Source organism: Equus asinus, chromosome X, assembly GCF_041296235.1.
Source record: "Equus asinus isolate D_3611 breed Donkey chromosome X, EquAss-T2T_v2, whole genome shotgun sequence".
Classification (NCBI taxonomy): Eukaryota; Metazoa; Chordata; class Mammalia; order Perissodactyla; family Equidae; genus Equus; species Equus asinus.
Window position 1 is genome coordinate 47,786,324 of NC_091820.1, and position 26,683 is coordinate 47,813,006.

Sequence of the window (26,683 nt, forward strand, 5' to 3'; positions counted from 1 at the left end):
TAAGCCCTCAATACATGTCAGCTGTTATTACTGAGGAACAAAAATTGGGGTGGGTAGTGATAATAGTGTGAAATGTAGACCAGCCGGAAAATTCTGGACATACCTCTTATTTATATACTCCTGTTTTTGTCTCATTTCCTGGTCCTTTCTCATCTTTATGCTTTCCCTTTAATCCCAGCCATTCAGAGTTAGGTGAGAGAGAGAGAGACATGTACATCATCAGCTAAATGCCTGAGGTTCCTCAGTTTCAAACATTAAAGTAGAAAGAACATACCTCTTTGCTTCTAGGTCTCACTTTCTGAGGCAGAGAGAATAAGGCCCCCAGCCCTGAGATATCCACATCCTAATCCCCAGAACCTGTGAATATATTACCTTATGTGGCAAAAGGGATGTTGCAGAGGTTATTAAGTTAAGGATTTTGAGATGGGCGGAGTAGCCTGGCTTGTCCAGGTGGGTCCAATGTAATCACAAGGATCTTTATAAGAGGGAGGCAGAACTGCTGTCAGAGAGCAAAAGATGATGGAAGCAGAAGTCAGAGAGAAGAGAGATGTCAAGATGTCAGGATGCTTTCCTGCTGGCTTTGAAGATGGAGGAAGGGCCATGAGCCAAGGAATGCAGGTGGCCTCTAGATGCTGCAAAAGTCAGGGAAACTTTCTCCCCTAGAGCATCTGTAGGGAACACAGCCCTGCCAACATCTTGACTCTAGCCCAGTGAAACCCATTCCAAACTTCTGATTGCCAGGACTGTAAGAGAATACATTTGTGTGTGTTAATCCACTAAATTTGTGGTGATTTGTGACAGCAGCAAGAGGAAACTAATACACTTCTGCACTCTTTTTTTTTTTTTTTTTTTGGTGAGGGAGATTGGCCCTGAGCTAACATCTGTGCCAATCTTCCTCTATTTTGTATGTGTGATGCTGCCACAGCATGGCTTGATGCGTGGTGTAGGTCTGTGCCTGGATCCGAACCTGTGAACTGGGGCTGCTGAAGCGTAGTGGGCAAACTTAACCACTACACCACCGGGCCGGTCCCCCCCACTCTTCTATCAGTGCTTCTTGGGAATGCCTCTAGTATAAACTACTTACAATTGAATCTTTATCTCAGGGTCTACTTCTTACACATATGGTTCTGTGTGTCATCACAGGCTATGTTGAGTCAGAACAAGAGTTTCTGACCCATCTGGCCATTTCTGATTACAGCCATGAATGTCAATGTGGGCGTCAGAACAGCAGCTGCACTTCTGGATCAGTTTTATGAGAAAAGGAGGCTCCTCATTGTGTCCACACCCACAGCCCGAAACCTCCTCTACAGGCTGCAGCTGGGAATGCTTCAGGTGAGTCCTTGCGGCAGGGCCAAGGTGAGAAGGGGACCCCTAAGAGGAAGGGCCCAGTCATTTCATTAAAGGTAAAGGCCAGATTCAGTGCCTAATCCGTTTACTATGAGCTTCAGGAACTGGCACTTTAGAGTTAGCACTGTTCATTTCTGGTTCTGGGGCATAACCTGATTAACATTGACTCCCCAGGACTAACCCAATTGTTTTCCAACTTATAAGGTTTGTTTGTCATCACTAATAAGCCTAATTGACATGCTGTCCAGGCCCAGCCAAAGAACAATGTCTTTGCTGAACCTGTCTTGGATATACCTGGGCTGGCGCCGATCAATCAGTTGTTAGCCCAAAAGGCTGGATCAAGGAATAAGGGGAGTCCAGGAGCCCTCAGGCCCCAGATCCTGCCCCAGGGGACTTCCCTAGCTCTCACAGCTCCTCAGAGAGTGACAACAATCTTTTAGAACAGTGGTCCTCAAAGTGTGTTCCACGGACCGGCAGCATCAGCATCAGCATCACCTGGGGACTTGTTAGAAATGCAAATTATCAAGCCCCATCCCAGACCTACTGGATCAGAATCGACATTTTAATTACACCTCCAGGTGATTCCTCAGCACCTTCAAGTTGGAGGAACATTTTTCTGGGAAATGTGCCCTCTCGGCTGTGTAAATTTTGTAGCTACTAAATGAGGCAACCAATGTCTTTGGGGGCAAAAACAGAACAAAACTAGAAACTGAAAGGATGGAACTGAGAACTTGCGTGATTTTGTCCTGAAGCTGGTTTGCAAGAAGAGTGGCCAACCTGACAATGCTAAAGAGGCAGGAAGTGTGCTAGCTCATGGACACGGTGCTGTGCTTTTTTTGCACTTCATTCATTTATTACAGTAAATAGAACTAAGTGTTGAGAATATTCTTGGTTTAATCAAAGGCTACAATTTTGCTTCTCATTTCAACATTAATGCAATGAATAATGATGTCTGTCTTCATTCTCCCCATTTACTTGAAGGCTTGTCCCCCATGAACTCCAAAGAACCATACAAAAATTTTTAGGCTCCTTTGATAGGATTCCAGTTCGTTGTGTCTTTTCTCTCAATCTCTGGCACCTTACCTCCATCCTTGTATCCCCTTGTCCCAGCTAGGGTCTTGCTCTTCAGGTAACACAATCTCACACCACTCTGTTGTGTGAGAAATTGGCCTTGCGGGCCATATTCCATGATACATTTCCTGAGCTCTTCTTATTCCATAGAAAAACGAATAAGCCAAACAACTTGCTTTTCCTCCATGTTGGCAAACCTTGGCTTTTGCAGGTAAAATTTTATTGGAACACAGCCACGCTCATTCCTTTGTGCACTGTCCATGGCTGTTTTTGCACTACAGTGGCACAATTGAATAGTTAGGACAGAGACCATTGAGCCCGGAAGCCTAAAATATTTACTCTCTGGCTCCTTACAGAAAATGTTTGCTGACCCCTGCCCTGGGCGGTCCCATTCTTTCAGGTACTAGCTGAATTGCTAATCAACTAGTTGAATAAGATATTTGGTATCAAGGTGTTTGTATGTGACCTGCCCCTGCTCAACATATTTATATTTGCATTTTAACCAGAGCTTTTAAGGAAAGGTTTCATTGATTTAGGTATTTCAGTTAGAATAATAAAAAAAATATATTTTACCTTTTCTAGCTTTTCTACCAATTCGGTCATCCCATACAGGGATGTTGCAGTGAAACTGTAGCAAAAAAACAAATTGGTGTTCTAATAAAGTTGCAATATTTTTCCCATTTAGGCAGATTTGTCTTGGTTACTTTTTTGTTCCCTTGTTGCCATTGCAGCTTCTGATGAGACCTCCTGGCATGTAGTTGATGGGCCATGTTCCCGAGGCTCTTGCCAAGGGCCAGCTCAGAGGCTTGGAACCTTTTATGCTTGTTTTCCTGCCTCCTTTGGGTGTGCGGGGCTTAGAGCAGGGAGATGTGGAGGGTGAAAACAAGGGCAGATATGAGGACTCTGGAAATATTCTTCTCTCCTTGCAGAGACAAATTTAGAGTCCTCTGGGAGTGCTCTTGGATACTTTCTAGGAAATTTGGCTCCTGCAAGGTCTCACCCCATCTGGATGTACATAGACTGCCATTTTGCTTAGGTTTTCAAAATGCCATTGCCAAGCCATTTCTGGATGATTCCTCTAGGAAGGTATTTAGGTTTTATAGCCACCAGTTCAGCCCCAATTTCTCAACTATTTTCAGGACAGTGTGGAGTGGGCAAATAAACTTCCAAAAACAGACCAGCGCTGCTTCTGTCAGTCTGTAGTTTGACATGGAAGACTCTTTCTTCCACTATTGTTTTTTTTTTTTTTTTTTTTTCCAGCAAGCACAGTGTGGCCTGGATCTTCGACACATCACCGTGGTGGAGCTGGTAGGCGTGTTCCCCACCCTCATCGGCAGGATAGGAGCAAAGATTATGCCTCCAGCTCTAGCTCTGCAGCTCAGGTAGGGGGAAGTCCTGTCCTTCACTTCTATCCTCTATAAATGCACTTTGTTTCTGATCAGGTTGCCTGATTTCTTTCTCTCCAGTATTGATTCCAGGTAACCTTCAATGTTTAATTGCTTTTATTCCAGGAGTATTATAACCTTGTTAATTGGCATGTTGCTGCTTCTCCAGATATATCATGTACTGGGTAATTACCAGGGTTCTCTTCTTTCCCCCTCCAACTAAGTGTTTTTGCTTTGTCTTTGTTCTTTTTTTCCTTCCCTTGGTGGGAGTGGGATGGGTAGGGGAGAGCCTGCAGAAAGGACTTAAGCAATCCTTGCTCTTATTAAGAGGGCAGGCATCCAATTAGCCTTTCCAGGCTTGGCCTCATTTTCCTCCATGCTTCCAGGGCACTTGTCCATACCCCCATTTTAACAATTATGTTTTATTTTGGTAACACTTATAAAGCCAGAACCCTGGTGTTTAGACTGTGAGTAATGGTACATTAAAGAAGAATTCAACATCCAAAAGGTAATTTCAGAACAACCCAAATTTTAATTTGTATCTCTTGACCACTGTGAAAAGGATAATTAGGCTAAAGCAAAACTCCTTAAAATCTTCCTTTCTCACCCATCTTTTTCTCTCACACACTGCAAGGGAGGGTGCCGATCTCTGTTCTACATAGTCTCTCAGGGCCCCAGGCTGATGGCGGCTCCACTATCTTGCAGCATCAGCATCCAGAACACATGGCTTCCAGATTTCTGCAAAAGGGGAAGAGAGAGTAAAAAACCAACCACACCCCTCTTTTACGCTTCACATTGGAGGCATAAAGTTGCTCTCTTTCCCAGTCCATTGGCAAGAACTTGTCACATGATGGGGATCAAACTTCAAACGAGGCTGGGAAATGCAGTCTATTCCTAGGAAGGAGAAAATGAAATAGGACTTGGCAAACCCTATTGTTACTGGCCACAAACAGCTGCTTTACCCACCACACAAGAGGGGCCAAATAAAAACTGGAACGCCAGGCTTATGGCAAGGAAAGGGTTTATTGTTATTATCAAAAGGCAGCCAGATGAGGAGATAGGAGTTAGAACTCAGATCCACCTCCTCAAAGGAAGAAAGGTAGGGATTTTTATCTGGGGTTTTAGGTAGGGGAGGGAGAGCATGTGCTGGGGTTTTAGGTAAGGAAGGGGAGCGTGTGGCTTTGCTGACTGGCGCCTTCCCACTAGTGTGCATTTGGCCTTGAAGACAAAATTTCTTTTCCCTTGACTGTCTGGACTTTTCTGGTTAGTTTTCATCTTCACTTTGCATTTGGCCTTGTGAGGCTGCTTGCAGGAAAGGGGATGGCAAGATAAGGGAATCTGCAGGGGGTGTCCTTGGTTGTCTGCCTCAGGGTGGATGGTGGATTCTGGTGCCAGGAAGCTGAGGAGTTGGGGTCTGGGAAACTTCAGCCTCTTGATATTCTCTGGACATCAGTTTCCCTGTAACAAACCTCAAGAACATGTAATTAGCCAAAACTTCAGTGTGAGGCCACCTGGGCTTTTAACAATTTGTCATTTCTATTTGCCTTGTGAAGTTCAGGGATACAAAGGTTTAAAAAAAACAATATTTCCATATGAGTGTAACTTAGAGAAGCAGGGAAAGAGGATGAGTGCTTTTGGTTTTAACCCCATGTGTACTGGGTTTAATGTAGGGGAACTGATATCAGGGCTGGTATCACTATCACAGTTGTTCAAAGAGGGTCACAGAAATTCCTTGAGATTATGTGATAGAAATATGTCCTTGGCAAGCAGTGTTATAGGTTGACACAATATCTTCTTTCTCTCATTCCCCTATTTTTCATCTGCCTTTTGAACCATCCCATGTTTGATTTATACCTCTCCACCTAAAGAGAGTCTTCCCCATCCACACCAAGGTCAAAAACTCAGAGGGTCAGGGATGGGAGTAAAAATAGAGGATGCTTGAATTCTCTTTAGTTGGCTGAAGGAGGGAGATGGCTGGGTACACTCCTAAGTTTTTATATATATGTATATATTTTTTGTCCTACTGGATTTGCAGCTAGCACCACCCTAGGGTGTTAACACTTTTGAGGTCAGTACCAGATCTTTTCAACATTTGCTACCCGGTACCTAGCACAGTGCCTGGCACCATGTTGGTGCCAAGTAAGTGGAGTAAATGACTCTAAATTAAAACAGCTTGACTATTCCTAGGGGTGATAGGAGCCTTTAAGAGTGTATTTGCTAATTACTCAAGTTGAAGACCACAAAGCTCAAGAGGGAGGACCATGTTGACATCCAAAATTTTATAACGAAAATTCTCAAAGTAAGTTTTATGAAGGTGTTGCTTATTTAGAACTAACCTGCTCATTCCTTATGTCAATAATTTTTTAAAAACCTCTTGCCGAATTTGCTAAACATTTTGCTTTGGATTGCAGATATATATAAAGGGAACCTTTACTAAATCTTGATGTGATTTTAAACTGTTCAAATTTGAAAAACAGAAAAATCTGAAGGAGAAAAAAACTTCTATCATTCAAGTATATATGTTGGAGCTACTATAGATCTCTGTAGGCTGAGGACAATTTAAGCAACAAGTAAGTTGCATAAATGAATTCTGCAGTGGTTCTCAAACTTTAGCCTGCAACAGAATCCCCTGGAGGGCTGTTAAAGCGCAGATTGCAGCCCCACCCCCAGAGTTTCTGATTTAGTAGGTCTAGGATGGGGCCTGAGAATTTGCATTTCCAGCAAGTTTTCAGATGTTGCTGATGCTTCTGGTCTGGGGATCACACTGTGAGAACTATTGGCCTAGCGTGTTACTAAAGGCTTCACAGTTTTGAAATGGAAATTTTGCAAAGCAGCTTATAAAAAGAGAGTCAATCATCAGTGTGTAGCCAGAAGATAGTTCAGGTAAGTGTCATGCAGAGATGATCACTCACATGCATTACCTAATGGATTTGGTGTCAGGCCGCATGTCCCCTTTATCGGACCTATCAGTGAGGAACAAGGGACTTGACAGATGGATGTTTTAATTTTTTTTCCATTTGAATTCCACCCTAGAGTCTAGCACAGAGGAAAAGAGCCAATTTAGGCAAAGAATGGAAAGCATGAAAGAAGAGAAGGAGAAGCAGAATGCCTGGAGAATCAAAAAATTCCTTGTCTCATTAGAATACTACTTTCAAATTGCACTGAAGCCATGATAAAACAATTGAAAGGCAGCAGCATAAAGGAAAGAATGGGTGCCTGGTGTTGCATGGTCACCACCTCCCTGCTTTCTTCATTTCTTTTAGATCTGGACATACGGGCTAATTCATGCTCCCTAGAAAAATTTCCAAGCAGTCTGAAGGATTAAAGGGACCAAGAATCCCATAATTTTTAGACTCATATTAGTTTTTTTATTGAGGTGTAATTGACATATAAGTTTCAGGAGTACAGCATAATGATTCGATATTTGTATATATTGCGAACTGATCACCACAGTGAGTCTATTTAACATCTGTCACCATACAGTTACAAAATATTTTTTCAATTTCAAATATGCAATACAGTATTATTAACTATATTCACCATCTGCACATTACATCTCCATGTCTTATTTATTTTATAACTGGAAGTTGGTACCTTTAGACTTCCTTCACCCATTTCCCCCACCCTCTCCCCTCCTCCCCACCTCTGGCAACCACCAATCTCTACTCTGTATCTATGAGCTTGTTTGTTTGTCTTGCGGTCATAAAGTATTTGTCTTTCTCTCTCACTTATTTCACTTAGCCTAATACCCTCAGGGTCCATCCATGTTGTCACAAATGGCAAGATTGTATTTGTTCCTCTGGCTGACTAATATTCCATTGTGTATATATATATATATATACAAATTTTCTTTATTGATTCTTCCAACAATGGACACTTAGGTTGTTTTCGTATCTTGGCTATTGTAAATAATGCTGCTGTGAACATGGAGGTGCATATATATTTTCTAGTTAGTGTTTTCAGTTTCTTCAGATAAATACCCAGAAGTGGAATTGCTGGGTCATACGCTAGTCCTATTTTTAATTTTTTGAGGACCCTCCATACTGTTTTCCATAGTGGCTGCACCAACTTACATTCCCAGCAACAGGGCACAAGGATTCCCTTTCTTATACATCCTTGCCAACACTTATCTCTTGTTTTTTGATAATAGCCATTCTAACAGGTGTGCAGTGATATCTCCTTGTAGTTTTGACTTGCCTTTCCGTGATGATTAGTGATGCTGAGCACCTTTTCATGTACCAGTTGGTCATTTGTATATCTTCTTTGGAAAAATGTCTATTCAGTTCTGCCCATTTTTTTGATTGAGTTGTTTGTAGTTTTGCTAGTGAGTTATATGAGTTTTTTATATATTTTGGATATTAACCCCTTATCACATATGATTTGCAAATATTTTCTCCCATTCAGTAGGTTGCCTTTTCATTTTGTTGATGGTTGCCTTTGCTGTGTAGAAGCTTTTTAGTTGGATGTAGTCCCACTTGTTTATTTGTTTCTTGTGGTGCCTTTGCTGTTGGAGTCAGAGCCAAAAAATCACCACCAAGACCAATGTCAAGGAGCTTGCCGTCTGTTTTCTTCTAGGACCTTTATGGTCTTACATTCAAGTCTTTAATCCATTTTGAGTTAATTGTTGTGTGTGGTATAAGATAACGATCTACTTTCATTCTTTTGCATGTGTCTGTCCAGTTTTCCCAACACCATCTTTGAAGAGACTGTCCTTTCCCCATTGTATATTCTTGGCTCCTTTGTCATAAATTAATTGACCATATATGTATGAGTTGATTTCTGGGCTCCCTATTCCATTCCATTGATCTATGTGTTCGTTTTTATGCTAATATCATACTGTTTTGATTACTATAGCTTTGTACTATAGTTTGAAATCAGGGAGTGTGATGCCTTTAGCTTTGTTCTTCTTAAGATTTCTTTGGCTATTTGGGATGTTTTGTCATTCTGTACAAATTTTAGGATTGTTCTATTTCTGTAAAAAAAAAAAAAAATACCACTGAAATTTTGATAGGGATTGTACTGAATCTGTAGATTGGTTTGGATAGTATGGACATTTTAACAACATTCTTCTAATCCATAAGCATTGAATATCTTTCCATTTGTGTTGTCTATAATTTCTTTCATCAGTGTCTTACAGTTTTCAGTGTACAGGGCCTTCACTTCCTTGGTTAAATTTATTCCTAGGTATTTTATTCATTTTCATGTAATTGTAAAAGGGATTGTTTTCTTAATTTCTCTTTCTGATGCCTCATTATTAGTGTATAGAAAAGCAACAGATTTTTGTATATTGATTTTGTATCCTGCACTCGACTGAATTTGTTTATTAGTTTTAACAGCTTTTTTATTGCAGTAACATTGGATTATAACATTATATAGCTTTCAGATGTACATTGTAATATATTTCCAATTCTGTGTAGATTACATCATGTTCACCACTGAAAAACTAATTATATTCCATCACCACACATGTGAGCCTAATCATCCATTTTGCCCTCCCTCCTCCCCACTTCCCCTATGGTAATCACCCATCCAATCTCTGTTGCTATATGTTTGTTTGTCGTTGTTTTTATTTTCTACTTATGAGTGAGATCATACGGTATTTGACTTTCTCCCTCTGACTTATTTCATTTAGCATAATACCCTCAAGGTCATCCATGTTGTTCCAAATGGCCAGATTTCATCATTTCTTATGGCTGAGTAGTATTCCAGTATGTATAAATACCACTTCTTCTTTATCCATTCTCTCTTGGTGAGCACCTAGGTTGCTTCCAGGTCTTGCCTATTGTGAATAATGCTGCACTGAACATAGGGGTGCATGTATGTTTATGCCTTTGTGTTTTCAAGTTCTTTGGATAAATACCCAGCAGTGGAATAGCTGGATCATATGGTGATCTATTCTTAATTTTCTGAGGAATCTCCATACTGCTTTCTATAGTGGCTGAACCAGTTTGCACTCCCACCAGCAGGGTACGAGGGTTCCCTTCTCTCCACACCCTCTCCAACACTTGTTTCCTGTTTTGTTAATTATAGCCATTCTGACCAGAGTGAGGTGATATCTCATTGTAGTTTTGATTTGAGAAGAACTACTAAAACACCCAGAAAAAAAAGTAACAAAATGGCAATAAATACATATTTACCAATTGCAGTTTTTTTATGTAATCTTTAGGGTTTTCTATATGTAATATATCATCTGCAAATAGTGACAGTTTTACTACTTCCTTTCCAATTTGGATGCCTTTTATTTCCTTTTTTTGCCTAATTGCTCTGGCTAGGACCTCCAATATTATGTTGAATAAGAGTGGTGAGAGTGGGCATCCTTGTCTTGTTCCTGATATAAGAGGAAAAGCTTTCAGCTTTTCACCACTGAGTATGATGTTAGCGGTGGGTTTGTCATATATGGCCTTTATTATGTGGAGGTATGTTCCCTCTATATTATCATAAATGGATGTTGTATCTTGTCAAGTGCTTTTTCTGCATTTATTGAGATGATCATATGATTTTTATCTTTCATTTTGTTAATGTAGTGTATCATTTTTTTCATTTGTGGACGTTGAACCATCCCTGCATCCCTAGAATAAATCCCACTTGATTATGGTGTATGATCCTTTTGATGTATTGTTGAATTCAGTTTGCTAATATTTTGTTGAGGATTTTTACATCTATGTTCCTCAGCAATATTGGCCTGTAATTTTCTTTTCTTGTGGTGTCTTTGTTTAATTTTGGTATCAGGGTGTTGCTGTACTCGTGAAATGAATTTGGAAGTATTCCCTACTCTTTTAATTTTTGGAAGAGTTTGAGAAGGATTTGTATTAGTTCTTCTTTGAATGTTTTGTAGAATTCACCATTGAAGCTGTCTGGTCCTGGACTTTTGTTTTTTGGGAGGTTTTTTTTTTTGAGGAAGATTAGCCCTGAGCTAACATCTGCTGCCAACCTCCTCTTTTTGCTGAGGAAGACTGGCTCTGAGCTAACATCCATGCCTATTTTCCTCTACTTTATATGTGGGACACCTACCACAGAATGGCTTGCCAAGTGGTGCTATGTCCACACCCGGGATCCAAACTGGTGAACCCCAGGCCGCCAAAGCGGAACATGCAAACTTAACCACTGTGCCACTGGGCTGGCCCCTGGGAGGTTTTTGATTACTGGTTCAATCTCTTTACTATTAATTGGTCTGTTCAGATTTTATATTTCCTCATGATTCAGTCTTGGAAGGTTGTATGTTTCTAGGAATTTATCCGTTTTTTTCTAGGTTGTCAAATTTGTTGTTGTATAATTGTTCATAGTATTCTATGCTCCTTTGTATTTCTACAGTATCAGTTGTTATGTCTCTTTCATTTCTGACTTTATTTATTTGAGACCCCTCTTTTTTTCTTGGTGAGTCTTGCTAAAGGTTTATCAGTTTTGTTTATCTTTTCAAAGAAACAGCTCTTGGTTTCATCTTTTCTATTATCTCTTTAGTCTCCATTTCATTTATTTCCACTCTAATCTTTATTTCTTTCCTGCTACTAACTTTGGGCTTCGTTTGTTCTTCTTTTTCTAGTTCCTTGAAGTGTAAACATAGGTTGTTTATTTGAGGTTTTTTTGTTTCTTGAGGTAGGCATTTATCACTATGAACTTCCCTCTTAGAACTGCTTTTGCTGTATCTCATAAGTTTTGGTATGTTGTATTTCTATTTTCATTTGTCTGAGGTATTTTTTTAATTTCTCTTTTGATTTTTTCATTGACCCATTGGTTGTTCAGTAGCATGTTGTTTAATCTCCATATATTTGTAAATGTTCCAGTTTTCTTCTTGTAATTGATTTCTGGTTTCTTACTATTGTGTTGAGAAAAGATGCTTCATATGATTTCAGTCTTCTTAAATTTATTAAGAGTTGTTATGGCCTAACATATAATTTATCCTGGAGAATGTTCCATGTACACTTGAAAAGAATGTGTATTCTGTTGCTTTTGGATGGAATGTTTTGTATATATCTGTTAAGTCCATCTGGTCTAATGTGGTGTTTAAGGCAAATGTTTCCTTATTGATTTTCTATCTGGATGATCTATCTATTGATGTAAGTGGGGGTATTAAAGTCCCCTATTATTATTGTATTGCTGTCTATTTCTCCCTTTAGATTTGTTAATACATGCTTTATATATTTAGGGGCTCCTATGTTGAGTGCATAAATATTTACAAGTGTTGTATCCTCTTATTGGATTGACCCCTTTATCATTATGTAATGCCCTTGTTTGTCTCTTATTACAGTCTTTGTTTTAAAGTATATTTTGTCTGAGGTAAGAAGAGCTACCCCAGATTTCTTTTGGTTTTCATTTGCATGGAGTATCTTTTTACATCCCTTTGCTTTCAGTCTGTGTGTGTCCTTATGTCTGAAGTGACTCTCTCATAGGCAGCATATAGATCAGTCTTTTTTTTTATCCATTCAGCCACTTTATGTGTTTTGATTGGAGCATTTAGTCTATTTACATTTAAAGGAATTATCGATAGGTATGTACTTATTGCCATATTAAAAATTGTTTTTTAAACATTTTAAAAATTAGATTCCTTTCTCATTATCTTTTGTGTATCTACTATAGGTTTTTGTTTTATGGTTACCATGAGGCTTACATATAAAAACTTATGTTTATAATGGTCTGTTTTAAGTTGATACCAACTTAAGTGTGAACACATTCAAAAGGTCTACATTTTTACTCTCTCCTCATTTTGTTTTTGATGTCATATTTTACGTCTTTTAATCTTGTGTATCCCTTAACTTATGATTGTAGTTATAGTTATTTCTACTACGTTTGTCTTTTAACCTTCATACGAGCTTTATGAGTGATTAATTCACTACCTTTACTATATATTTCCCTCTACCCGTGAGATTTATACTTTCATATGTTTTCTGTTACTAATTATCACCCTTTCTTGTCAGGTTAAAGAAACCCTTTTAACTTTTCTTCTAAGGCCAGTCTGTTGGTGGCCACTCCTTTAGCTTTTGCTTGCTGGGAAACTCTATGTCCAAGAATACAAGGTAGAGTATTCTTAGTTGGCATGTTTTTTCCCCCAGTACTTTGAACTTATTGTGCTACTCCCTTCTGGCCTATAGAGTTTCTGCTGAAAAATCTGACAGCCTTATGGTGGTGCCCTTGTAAGTAACAAGTGGTTTTTCTCTTGCTGCTTTTAAGATTCCCTCCTTGCCTTTAACTTTTCACATTTTAATTATGAGGTGTCTCTGTGTGGCTCTCTTTAAGTTCCTCTTATTTGGAACTCTCTGGGTTTCCTGGATCTGGATATCTGTTTGCTTCCCCAGGTTAGGGAACTTTTCAACCATTATTTCTTCAAATAAATTTTCTGTGCCTTTCTCTCTATATTCTCCTTCTGGGACTCCTACGATGTGAGTGTCAGTCCACTTGATGTTGTTGTCCCATAAGTCCCTTAAGACATTTTTATTTTTTCCTTCTTTTTTCTTTTTTACTGAGTTAATGATAGGTTACAATCTTGTGAAATTCCAGTTGTACATTATTGTCTGTCAGTCATGTTGTAGGTGCAACACTTCATCCTTTGTGCCCACCTCCCACCCCACCTTTCCCCTGGTAGTCACTAATCTGTTCTCTTTGTCCACATGTTTAAATTTCTCACATGAGTGGAGTCATCCAGAGATTGCCCTTCTCTATCTGGCTTATTTCACTTAACATAATTCCCTCAAGTCCATCCATGTTGTTGCAAATGGGATGATTTTCTTCTTTTTTATGGCTGAGTAGTATTCCATTGTATATACATACCAAATCTTCTTTATCCAGTCATCTGTTGGTGGGCACTTGGGTTGCTTCCACATCTTGGCTATTGTAAAAAATTGTGAAATGAACACAGAGGTGCATGGGACTTTTGGAATTGCTGATTTCAGGTTCTTTGGATAGATACCCAGTAGTGGGATAGTTGGGTCGTATGGTAGTTCTATTTTTAATTTTTTGAGGAATCTCCATACTGTTTTCCATAGTGGATGCACCAGTTTGCATTCCCACCAACAGTATATGAGGGTTCCTTTCTCTCCACAACCTCTCCAACATTTGTTATTATTTGTTTTAGTTATTTTTGTCATTCTAATGGGTGTAAGGTGATATCTTAGTGTAGTTTTGATTTGCATTTCCCTGATGCTCAGTGATGATGAACATCTTTTCATGGGCCTATTGGCCATCTGTATATCTTCTTTGGAGAAATGTCTGTTCACGTCTCCTGCCCATTGTTTGATTGGATTGTTTGATTTTTTGTTGTTGAGTTGTGTGAGTTCTTTATATATTATGGATATTAAGCCTTTGTCAGATGTATTACTTGCAAATATTTTTTCCCAGTTAGTGGGTTGTTTTTTTGTTTCAATCTTGTTTTCCTTTGCCTTGAAGAAGCTCTTTAGTCGGATGAAGTCTCATTTGTTTATTCTTTCTATTGTTTCCCTCGTCTGAGAAGACATGGTGTCTGAAAAGATCCTTTTAATACTGATGTCAAAGAGTGTACCGCCTACATTTTCTTCCAGAAGCCTTATGGTTTCAGGTCTCACCTTTAGGTCTTTGATCCATTTTGAGTTTATTTTGGTGAATGGTGAGAAAGAATCGTCAATTTTCATTCTTTTACATGTGGCTTTCCAGTTTTCCCAGCACCATTTGTTGAAAAGACTTTCTTTTCTCCATTGTAGGTCCTCAGCTCCTTTGTCGAAGATTAGCTGTCCATAGATGTGTGGTTTTATTTCTGGGCTTTCAATTCTGTTCCATTGATCTGTGCACCTGTTTTTGTACCACTACCATGCTGTTTTGATTACTGTAGCTTTGTAGTATGTTTTGAAGTCAGGGATTGTGATGCCTGCAGCTTTGTTCTTTTTTCTCAGGATTGCTTTAGCAATTCGGGGTCTTTTGTTGCCCCATGCGAATTTTAGGATTCTTTGTTCTATTTCTGTAAAGAATGTCATTGGGATTCTGATTGGGATGGTGTTGAATCTGTAGATTGCTTTAGGTAGAATGGACATTTTAACTATGTTTATTCTTCCAATGCATGTACATGGAATGTCTTTCCATCTCTGTATGTCATCATCCATTTCTCTCAGAAAAGCCTTGTAATTTTCATTGTATAAGTCTTTCAGTTCCTTAGTTAAATTCACCCCGAGGTATTTTATTATGTTTGTTGCATTTGTGAATTGTAGTGTGTTCTTGAGTTCTTTTTCTGTTAGTTCGTTATTAGAGTATAGAAATGCTACTGATTTATGCAAGTTGATTTTATACCCTGCAACTTTGCTGTAGTTGTTGATTACTTCTAAGAGTTTTCCAATGGATTCTTTGGGGTTTTCTATATATAAGATCATGTCGTCTGCAAACAGTGAGAGTTTCTCTTCTTCCCTCCCTATTTGGATTCCTTTTATTCCTTTTTCTTGCCTGATTGCTCTGGCCAGGACCTCCAGTACTATGTTAAATAAGATTGGTGATAGAGGGCATCCCTGTCTCGTTCCGGTTCTCAGGGGGATGGCACTCAGTTTTTGCCCATTGAGTATGATGTTGGCCGTGGGTTTGTCATATATGGCCTTTATTATGTTGAGGTAGTTCCCTTCTATGCCCATTTTGTTCAGAGCTTTTTATCATTAATGGCTGTTGGATCTTGTCAAATGCTTTCTCTGCATGTATTGAGATGATCATGTGGTCTTTATTCCTCAGTTTATTGATGTGGTGTATGACATTGATTGATTTGCAGATGTTGAACCATCCCTGTGTCCCTGGTATGAATCCCACTTGATCATGATGTATGATCCTTTTGATGAATTGCTGAATTCTGGTTGCCAAAATTTTGTTTAGAATTTTTGCATCTATGTTCATCAGTGATATTCTCCTGTAGTTCTCCTTTTTTGTGCTGTCCTTGTCAGGCTTTGGTATCAGCATGATGGTGGCCTCGTAGAATGTGTTAGGAATGTTCTATCCTCCCTAACTTTTTGGAATAGCTTGAAAAGGATAGGTATTAAATCCTCTCTGAAAGTTTGGTAGAATTCCCCCAGGAAAGCCATCTGGTCCTGGGCTTTTATTCTTTGGGATTCTTTTGATTGCTGTTTCAATCTCTTTCCTTGTGATTGGTCTGTTCAAATTGTCTGCTTCCTCTTGACTAAGCTTTGGGAGATTGTAGGAGTCTAAGAACTTATGCATTTCCTCTAGGTTATCCATTTTGCTGGCATATAGTTTTTCATAGTATTCTCTTATAATCCGTTGTATTTCTGTGGAGTCTGTTGTTATTTCTCCTCTTTCATTTCTGATTTTGTTTATTTGAGCTTTCTCTCTTTTTTTCTTTGTAAGTCTGGCTAGAGGTTTCTCAATTTTATTTATCTTTTCAAAGAACCAGCTCTTTGTTTCATTGATCATTTCTACTGCCTTTTTTTGTTTCAGTAGCATTTATTTCTGCTCTGATTTTTCTTATTTTTCTCCTTCTGCTGCCTTTGGACTTTGTTCTTCTTTCTCTAATTCGGTTAGGTGTAGTTTAAGATTGCTTATTTGGGATTTTTCTTGATTGTTAAGATGTGCCTGTATTGCGATGAATTTTCCTCTTAATACAGCTTTTGCTGTATCCCATATGAATTGGTATGGCATGTTATAATTTTCATTTGTCTCCAGGTATTTTTTGATTTCTTCTTTAATTTCTTCAATGATCCATTGCTTGTTCAATAGCATATTGTTTAGTCTCCACATCCTTGTGCCTTCCTCAGCTTTTTTCTTGTTTAATTTCCAGCTTTATAGCATTATGTTTGGAGAAGATGCTTGTTATTATTTCAATTTTTTTAAATTTGTGGAGGCTTGCCTTGTTTCCCAACATATGGTCTATCCTTAAGAATGTTCCATGCATGCTTGAGAAGAACGTGTGTTCTGCTGTTTTTGGATGGAGTGTTCCATATATATCTATTAAGTCCAACTGTTTTAGCTTTTCGTTTAGCTCCACTGTTTCTTTGTTGATTTTCTGTCTGATCTGTCAGTTGATGTGAGTGGGGTGTTGAGGTCCCCTACTATTATTGTGTTATTTTTGATATTTTCTTTTAGGTTTGTTAATAGTTGCTTTATGAACTTTGGTGCTCCTATATTGGGTGTATAGATATTTATAAGCATTATTTCTTCTTGAGGAAGTGTCCCTTTGATCATTATATATTGTCCCTCTTTGTCTCTCTTTACCTGCCTTATCTTGAAATCTGTTTTGTCACATATAATCATTGCGACACCTGCTTTCTTGTGTTTGCTATTAGCTTGGAGTATTGTCTTCCACCCCTTCACTCTGAGCCTGTGTTTGTCCTTGAAGCTGAGATCTGTTTCCTGGAGGCAACAAATTGTTGGATCTTGTTCTTTAATCCATTTTGCTACTCTGTTTCTTTTTATTGGAGAGTTCAATCCGTTTACATTGAGGGTGATTATTGATGCATGAGGGCTTAATGCTGTCATTCTGTTGCTCATTTTCCTGCGTTTCCTTTGTTTCTCATCCTGTGTGTTTTAGCCTACCCATTGACTTCTGCAATTTCTTATGCTGGGTTTCTTAGATTTTTCCTTATTTATGTTTTGTGTCTCTGTTCTGTTTTTTAGTTTAGTGGCTACCCTGAAGTTTGTATTCAGAATCTCGTGTATAATATAGTCCATTTTCTGGTGGTCTCTTAGCCTAGACTGTTTCAGGCCCTCTCCTCCTCTCCTCCTAAATTATTATTTTCATGTCTTATTCAAATTTGTGTTGTGAGTTTGTAGTTAGAGTGATAAGATTGTCCTTGCTTTGGTGATTTCCTTCCCTTTATCCTAATGCTATAGTTGAATATTTACTATCCTATTCAGATTCTATTTATTCGTCTACCTACTCTGTTTTGTGACCCCTTTCTCCCTTTTTTTCTTATTTCGGTTATGAGAGCCTTCTTGAGGATTTCTTGTAGTGGAGCTCTTGTCACTATGAAGTCCCTTACCTTTTGTTTGTCTGGAAAAGATTAAATTTCTCCCTCATATCTGAAGGATATTTTTGCTGGATAGAGTATTCTTGGCTGAAGATTTTTATCTTTTAAACTTTTGAATATGTCATTCCATTCTCTCCTAGCTTATAAGGTTTCTGTAGAGAAATCCACTGAAAGTCTGATAGGAGTTCCTTTGTAGGTTATTTTCTTCTGCCTTGCTGCCCTGAGTATTCTTTCTTTGTCATTCATTTTTGCCATTTTTACTACTATATGCCTTGCAGTAGGTCTTTTTACATTGACAAATCTAGGAGATCTGAAAGCTTCCTCCACGCACATTTCTCTCTCAATCCCTAAATTTGGGAAGTTCTCTTCTATTATTTCATTGAGCACACTTTCTGCTCCATTTTCCTTTTCCACGCCCTCAGGAATTCCGATCATTCTTAAGTTGCATTTTCTCATTGAGTCAGCTATTTCTCGGAGATTTTCTTCAGTTTTTTTAGTTCTTCATTCTCTTTCTTCCCGTCTGGAGCCATTCAGCCTGTCTGTCTTCGATTATGCTAATTTGCTCCTCTATGGTGTCTACACGGGCATTCAGGGAATCCGTATTCTGTTTGATCTGATCCATTGTATTTTTCATCTCTAGTATTTCTGATTGATTCTTCTTTATAGTTTCAATCTCTTTTGTGAAGTAACTCCAGAACTCATTGAGTATTTTGATGATAGCTATTTTGAACTCATCTTCACTTAGTTTACCATCTCCAAGTCCCCAGGACATACTTCTGTATTTTTATTGTTTTCCTTTTGGACTGGAGCTGTTATAAATTGCTGGATGGTAGAGGAGCAGTTTTTGCACATGATGCTATTATTCAGTTGCAGTTACTGCCTGTCGCCACTAGATGGGGGTTGAGAGCGTGTTCTGAGCCCTGCGCCTTCAGTTGTGATGGCAGTGCGCAGTGTGGGTTGGGGGAGGTGGGGCACTTTTTCTTGCATGCTGACCTGGATTCAGATCAGCTCTCACTCTCTGGTCTCCTGGCGCCCTGGCTTGCTGGGGTTTCCCCACACAAAAGCTTTCCCCCATTAGAGGGTTTCCACTGCATGGGCAGTGGGAGTCCTGGCCCCTCCCCCACTCCTTCCCTCAACTGCGGCAGTGATCCCAGTCTTTAGGGGAGGGAGTGAAGATCTCTCTTACCCAGTTCCAGCTCCTGCAAGGCCAGCTCCAGCCTCTTCGCCCTCCATGATTTGGCTGCTGTGGGTCTCTGATGATTTCTGTTATTAGGATTTTGTTGTTGTTGTTAGAAAGCAGTTGCTCTTTTTGGTTGTAATTTGGAGGAGCGAGAGTCCTTGGTGAGCTCACTCTGCCGTGTTGCTGACAGCACCCCATATCTGTTTCTCCTTCTTTTTTCTTTTTGCTGCTCTGATTGGGTGAGTCCCATTGCCCTGTCCTCGAGTCCACTTCTGCTTCATCTAGTCTGCTTTTGAACTCCTCTAGTATATTTTTTAGTTCAGGTATTGTATTCTTCAGCTTCATGAGCTCTATTTGGTACTTCCTTATATTTTCTATGTCTTCATTGTTTTCATCCATTCTTCTCAAGTTTGGTGAGCAACTTTACGACAATTACTTTGAACTCTTTATCAGGTAAATTACTTATCTCTATTTCATTAAGGTTAATTTCTGAGGTTTTATCTTGTTCTTTCATATCATATTCCTTTGTTTCTTCATTTTTCTGGACTCTACCTGTTGGTTTCTATACAGTAGGTCAAACAAACAACTCTTCTGCTCTTGAGTGAGTGGCCTCCTATAGGAGATGAACCTTATCATTCAACCCTGCCCTAGCTCTTGGTTGTCTCTCAAACCTTTGCAATTGTCCAAGCAGCCTATTTTATTTTTAATAGCTTCCATTATTTGAGGGTGTGTCAAGACCTGTATGTGTTCCAAAGGGGAGGAGCTCAGTCAGCCACTAGATTCAGGCTGATAGGAAGCCAGACCCTCCCTTAGGCAGCAGCTTTTAAAGTATGCAAGTATATATAGTCCTGTGGGACTGCAAGTGTAAACTCTGCTGGCCACCAGAGCCAGGCGATCTGGAGATGTCCCATGGGTGGCAGTCACAAAAATTGGGGCTTCAGGCAAGTGTATAACCTCCTTTCTTGGAGATACCAGTGAGCTGTAGTGAGGCAGAGGGAGAGCATAAAGATGGCATCTTCTAGCCTATGTTCCCTGAGAGTCCTTCCACAGGCTCCTAGATTTGCACCAAACCTGAACCCTGCCCCTGAGGCACTAAGACAAATAGGCTTCTTTCACAGAAAGACACAGGTTGTGATTGTCTGCTGTCTGTGCAGTGCCCAGGGGGTGATAGCCTGCCAAGAACTGTCTCTTAGATTGTTACAGTCACAGGGGACCCAGGAATACAAGCCCTCCTGGCCACTAGAGCCAGATGATCAAGGGGTATCTGCTGGTCAGCAGTTGCAAAAACTGGGGTACCAGACATGTATGAGACCTCCCCTCCAATAGATGCTGGTACTTAGGAGCATAACAGAGGAGGAGCACAGTGATAGCACCTGCCCTCTGAGGTCTCTGGAAAGGTTTATAGTCAGCTCTCAGATGTGTTTCATTAGAAGCCTGTCCCTCAGGCTGCAGCTATGATGATAAATTAATAGGCTTCTTTCACCAAAAGACTGAGCTCCTGGGTCTGTTGCTTCTTGCTGTATTCTGAGGTTGGTAGTTTAAGGAAACTTCTTCCATTGGTTACAGTCCTGTGGGGCCCATGGGCATAAGCACCACTGGCCACCAGAGCAAGATGATATAGAGATGTCCCCTGGCAGCAGCCACACATATCAGGGTGCCACACAAGGGTTTAAGCTTCTTTCTGGAAGATACTGGCGAGCTGAGGAAAGGCAGAGGGAGAATGTGAAGATGGAGCCACCAGCTAGAGTGAGGCAGTGTGGGAGTGTGAAGATGGCACCCACTGATGAAAAAAAAAAGACAGAGACAGACAGAGACAGAGACAGAGAGAGAAACACACACAGAGAAAGACACAGACAACAGACAGACAGAAACAGAGAGGCAGAGTGAGACTAAGAGCAACAGAGCAAGAGACAGAGAAAGGCAGGGGGTAGATAGAGGAGATACAGAGAGACAAAGAGTCAGAGACAGAGACAAAGGCAAGAGACAGACAGGAGAGAGAGACTGAGACAGAGCAAGACTGAGGAAGACAGCAAGACAGAGACACATAAATAGAGGGCAAGAGAGTGAGGCAAGAGACAGAAGAGAGCCAGGGACAGAGAGAGGCAGACAGGAGAGAGAAATAGACGGACGGAGAGGAAACCGAGGGAGCAAGAGAGATAGGAGACAGAGAGGGACAAAGAGAGACAGGAGAGAGAAACAGAGCAAGGGAAAGAGGGTGAGACAGCAGGAGAGGAGACAGAACAAGACAGAGACAGAGCAAGACAAAGATGGAGACAGATAGGAGACAGTGAGACAGACGGAGCAAGGACAAGAGAGACAGAGACAGACAGGAGAGATAGAGGCAGGCAGAGAGAGGGACTGAGACAGGGTGAGAGATCATGAGAGCAGGACAGACAGACAGAGACAGTGAGGGACAGAGAGACAGAAGAGAGTGAAAGGAGAGCCAGAATGACAGAGACAGACAGAGGAGAGACAGGCAGACTGAAAGACAGAGCAAGAGAGAGGCAGACTGGGACAGAGAGAGACAAAGCAAGGGCAAGACACAGAGGAGACAGAATGAGACAGGAGAGAGAGAGAGCAGGAGAGAGAGGAAACAGACAGATACAGGTTAGAGACAGAGTGACAAAGACAGAGGCAGACAGACAGAGACTGACAGGGAAAGACAGAGAGGAGATAGAACAAGACAGAGACAGGAGACAGAGCAAGAGAGACAGACAGAGATGCAGAGGAGAGATGAGAGAGAGTGGGACAGACTGACAGAACAAGAGAGAGAGACAGGGCAAAAGGGTGAAAGGGACAGACAGAGACTGAGAGTCAAAGATAGAGACAGGAGGGACAGAGAAAGAGACAGGAGGAGAGAGAGAGGCATGAGACAGAGACAGAAAGAAAAAAGGAGAGCAAGAGATGAAATAGAGACAGAGACTTACACAGAGAGACTTACAGACAGAGAGACAGAACACAGAGACAGGAGACAGTGACAGAGAAGGACAAAGAGTGATGAAGGGACGGAGAGCCAGAGACAGACACACAGGAGACAGAGACAGAGTAAGCCAAAGAGACAGGAAAGAGAAAGAGTCGGGGAGAAACAGGATGCAGAGACAGGAGAGGGACAAAGCAAGACAAAGGCCGACAGAGAGACTAAGAGGGACAGAAAGAAAGTGAGACAGAGAGCCAGAGACCTGCAGAGAGATAGGAGACAGAGACGGGGGACAGAGAGAGCATTATAGAGTGAGAAAAAGAGACAGAGGGACAGAGGAAGAGACAGAGAGCAAGAGAGAGACAGTAGACAGAGGGACAGAGAGGGACAGAAAGAGGCAATGAGTGAGACACAGACAAACAGACAAGGACAGATAGAGACAAAGACAGAGTGACAGCGAGCAAGACAGAGACAGGAGACAGAGAGACAAAGAGACAGAGACAGAGAGCAAGAGATCAAGACAGACAGAATGAGAGAGAGAGACAGACAAAGACAGAGCAAGGCAATAGAGGGAGACAGAGAGAGGGTGAGGCTGAGAGAGACAGGGCAAGACAGAGTGCGAGAAATCGAGAAAGAGAGAAAGAGCGGGGTGAATCACACAGGCAGAGACAGACAGACCGAGAGAGAGATGACACCTACTGGTTTAGCAAGGGAGAAGGATAGCATGAAGATGGCACCCACTGGCAAAAATAGAAAGAAAAATAAAGAGCTGGCGTCCACTGGTTTTAGCAAGACAGAAGGAGAGCATGAAAATGGTGCCCACCAACCTCCTTTCCCGGAGAGTACACCTGCAGGTCCCTGCTGCTCAGTCCAACGCTTTAATTATCCACTGAGCCTCTTTCACACAAAGTCTGGGCACTTTTCAAACAGCAGCTTCTGCGCTGTGCTTTGGGGTGAGCAAGGCTACACGTGAGCCCTCTACCCCGTTTTCCAGTTTGTCGCAGCCCTTGTTGCAAACCCCACTGGTTTTTGAAGCTAGATGTTTTGGGGGCTCGTCTCGCAGAGAGAGGCTCCTGGTTTTGAGTTCTTTCCTGGTGGTGGGTTATCGTGCCAGGGGAAGGTGTGTGGGGGGGATTTGGTGAACCTCTCCTACCCACTTCCATGTGGTTTCCTTCTAGCTCGCCCAATATGCAGGAGTCGCTCAGCTACTTTTTAGGTTTTTTTCAGAGGAAATTGTTCCCTCTGTAGTTGTAGATTCAGTGTGACCATGGGAGGAGGTGAGTTCAGGATCTTCCTAAACCACCATCTTGAACCCGAACTTCCAATATTATTATTTGAGTCTAGAGTTCTCTAGAAGATTCTCCAGGAGGAGGTCATTCCAATCTGATGACAGACATTTATGTAACTCCAACATAGGGCTGGCACCACGCCTCCTCCTGCAGTGTCCCATCATTCATCCCCAAGATTTCTGTGGTCTCTTGGCCACGGTGGGATGCATTCCTGTGTCTGTGCTAGTCTGCTGATCTGACCACTCATCTCTGCTCATGGCGGTTTTCCCCTTTATATTCTGTGTCCATCAAGGCACAAGGTTCACGTGAAGAGTGTGTGTGGTAGCAGATGGTGGCACCGTGAGGGGTTTCTATCCTAGCCCCATAAGCACTATAACATCAAATGCTCCAATTCCTCATTAGTCACCCTTTCCCACAGGCTCCAGCCACCACAATGTTGCTTGGCCCTTTTCTCCATCCAGACTTGCATACTTCTCTACTCTTCTGTTTGCTGGGACACCTCCCTCTTGTGTCCTAGGACTTCTCCCCCGCCCCAAAAAAACCTCTCAATACTCCTTGCAGAGCAATTTAGCTCTCTCTTCTCACCTCACTTCATTTACAAGTCATCTGCTCCTGAGCACCCCTTTTAGCACCACAGGAAACCTGATGGAGACATTGTAATGCATTTTTTTTCCTTTTCTTTTATTTCTAGTCAATAGAATGGATTAACAATTTTGCTTCCCACTGGGATAAAATATAAATTATTCCCATTTTCCCTAAAACTCTTAAAAGGCAGAAGAAAGTATAGTCAGTTTGGATTTTGAGTAATGATTTTTTTTCCTTGATCCATTTGTGTGAGGAAAAAATATTGCACTTTAAATCCAGATGGCACTGTATATTCTGCCTCACAACAATCTCAAGAAATCTAAACTAAAAAGAAAAATCTGGAGAAGAAACTGGGTAGGCTCGTTTTTTTTTTTTTTTCCTGGGCCCAGCTTGTTCGTTTGTTTGCTTTCTCTGGCTTTTTTCATCTAAACATGTTTGAATGGTTATAAAAATCATGTTTTTACACAGTTTAAATTCTAATGTGGTAGAGTAGAAAAGAACATTAGACTTTTGAAACCATGTGTAATTCTTTCTGAAATTATTTAAGGTACAAATTATAATTAACCCAGTCAATATACTTATGCTGTAAACCAAGTTCAGTCCCCTCTAACTGTGCAGTCCTGAGCTGGCTGCTGAATGGGCCAGAACTACAATGTCTGGAAAGTTATTTCAGTCAGCTTCACCTAGTCCAGGCTTTCTCAACTTTGGTACTATTGACATTTGGGGATGGATAATTCTTTTGCAGGGGGGAGGGGTCTGTCCTGTGCATTGTAGGATGTTAAGGAACATTCCTAGCCTCTCCCACTAGAGACCAGTAGCACCTCCCTCCCCAGTCTGACAACCAAAAATGTGTGCAGACATAGCCAAATTTCCTCTTGGGGGAAAATCACCTTTGTTGATAACCATTGACCTAGTGTTTATGTGGTTGTGCAAACCTAGTCTGCAAACTTGGGTTAAATCCAATTAATGCAAAAAAATTTGTTAGCATTGCTGTACATGCCTTGTAGCAACTACTGGTACAGAGCACCACTGCAGGCCTAAAGTCTTCCTGACCATTATAATCTAAGGCAGTGCTATTCAAACTTTAATGTGCATCCCAGTCATCTGGGGATCTTTCTAATAATGCAGATTTGAATTCAGTAGGTCAGGGTAGAGCATGGCATTCTCCGTTTCTAACAGGTTCCAATGTGATGCTGATGGTCCAAGGATCACATTTTGAGCAGTAGCAGGGGTCTAAAGGATGATTCAGTCCTTTGTGGTATAAGCCTTTCTCTGCATACAGTGTCACTATAGGGTGTGCGTTGGTCCGCTAGAACCCTTGGGAGTCGGGTTTGACATAGTCTTCTCTTTTTTCTTTGTCTGCCCTAGGCTGTTGCTGCGAATCCCACTCTATTCCTTCAGTATGGTGCTTGTGGATAAGCATGGCATGGACAAGGAACGCTATGTCTCCCTGGTGATGCCTGTGGCCCTCTTCAACCTGATTGACACATTCCCCTTGAGAAAAGAGGAGATGGTCCTGCAAGCTGAAATGGGCCAGACCTGTAACACCTGATGTGAGGGTTCCTCTCTCCGCAGTTCCTCTTCTCTTTCTACATAGTGCTATGCACACGGAAAAGCCTTAAAAATATCCTTGATGTACAGATTTTTATTTGTAATTTTTAAAGTCTATTTTATTATGAGCTTTCTTTGCACTTAAAAATTAGCATAATGCTTTTTGTACTTTTAAGTGTTCCCAAAAATGATATGAATATGATATTTACTCTTTATAACTCTTTACTCCATCATGGCTGGTTAATTTTGTAGAGAAATTAAAAACCTCAAGCATACACATGCTTTCAGTGCATTATTCAGTGTGACACATACCTTTCTTGTTTTTTATATAAAACCTTTAATAAAATATTTTGGAGCAAATTTATTAAAACTCATTTTGTTTTTCAAGCACCAGCCCTACTTGCTCAGTGTGGCCAGTGGTTTTAGGACTGTGATTCTTTGTGGTGTTTTAAGAATGGAAAAATGTGGAGAAACCTGCTAGAATTTTGAGGATTGCCAGGAAAATAGGTGACATCATCAAAATGGCGGGCTGAGCTGACCCGGGACTGTCCCCTCCAAACTACAACCAAAGAACCAGAACAGCTGAATTTCAACCAATAACTCTAATAGAGATGGTCAGAGACCCACAGCAGCAAGACAGACAATGGAGGACAGAGACACTGCAGCTGACCTCAGAGGAGCTGGAACGGGGTAAGAGAGAGAGAACTTCGCTCCCTCCCCTAGAGACTGGGATCACTGCCATGGGTGAGGGTAGGAGCAGGGGAGGGGCCACGCAACTGGGGGATCGTCCAGGACTCCCACTGCGGGTATAGTGGAAACCCGCTAATGGGGGAAAGCTTCCACATGTGGGGACCCCATCAAGCCAGGGCCCCGGGAGACCAGAGAGCGAGAGCTGATTGGAATCCAGGTCGGTGCGTCAGAGAAAGTACGCCCTCACCCCCAACCTGTGCTGGGCACCCACCATCACAGCTGAAGGCTGAGGGCTCAGAACGCACAGCTCTCAACCCCCATCTAGTGGCAACAGGCTGTAACTGCAACCGAATACTACCATCATGGGCAAAAACCGCTCCTCTACCATTCAGCAATTTATAAAAGCTCCAGACCAGAAGGGAAACAATAAAAACACAGAATTAGGTCCTGAGGACTTGGAAATAGGTAAACTAAGTGAAAATGAGTTCAGAGTAGCTATCATCAAAAAACTCAGTGAGGTAAAGGGAAATATAGACAAACAAGTCAACGAGTTCTGGAGTTACTTCACAAAAGAGATTGAAACTATAAAGAAGAATCAGTCAGAAATACTAGAGATGAAAAATACAACAGATCAAACAGAATACGGATTCCCTGAATGCCCGTGTAGACACCATAGAGGAGCAAATTAGCATAATTGAAGACAGACAGGCTGAATGGCTCCAGACAGAGGAAGAACGAGAACTAAATTA

At 41.0% G+C, this 26,683-nt stretch overlaps 2 protein-coding genes across 3 annotated transcripts in view; one reads left to right on the forward strand and one right to left on the reverse strand.

Moving 5' to 3' along the window:
* The window catches only part of SRPX (sushi repeat containing protein X-linked), a 92,943-nt gene extending 67,424 nt beyond the window's left edge, over positions 1-25,519 (forward strand). For both annotated transcript variants that reach the window (XM_014853051.3, XM_014853052.3), the window contains 3 exons: positions 1,199-1,332; positions 3,679-3,800; positions 25,062-25,519. In XM_014853051.3, the coding sequence (XP_014708537.1) occupies positions 1,199-1,332; positions 3,679-3,800; positions 25,062-25,245 (440 nt within the window). In that variant the 3' untranslated portion in view covers positions 25,246-25,519. The remainder of the gene's footprint in view (positions 1-1,198; positions 1,333-3,678; positions 3,801-25,061) is intronic.
* Positions 4,265-26,683, reverse strand: part of SYTL5 (synaptotagmin like 5) — a 273,738-nt gene continuing 251,319 nt past the window's right edge. The window contains exon 19 of the mRNA XM_070502421.1: positions 4,265-4,541. The gene's annotated coding sequence lies outside the window, so the exon portion shown is untranslated. The remainder of the gene's footprint in view (positions 4,542-26,683) is intronic.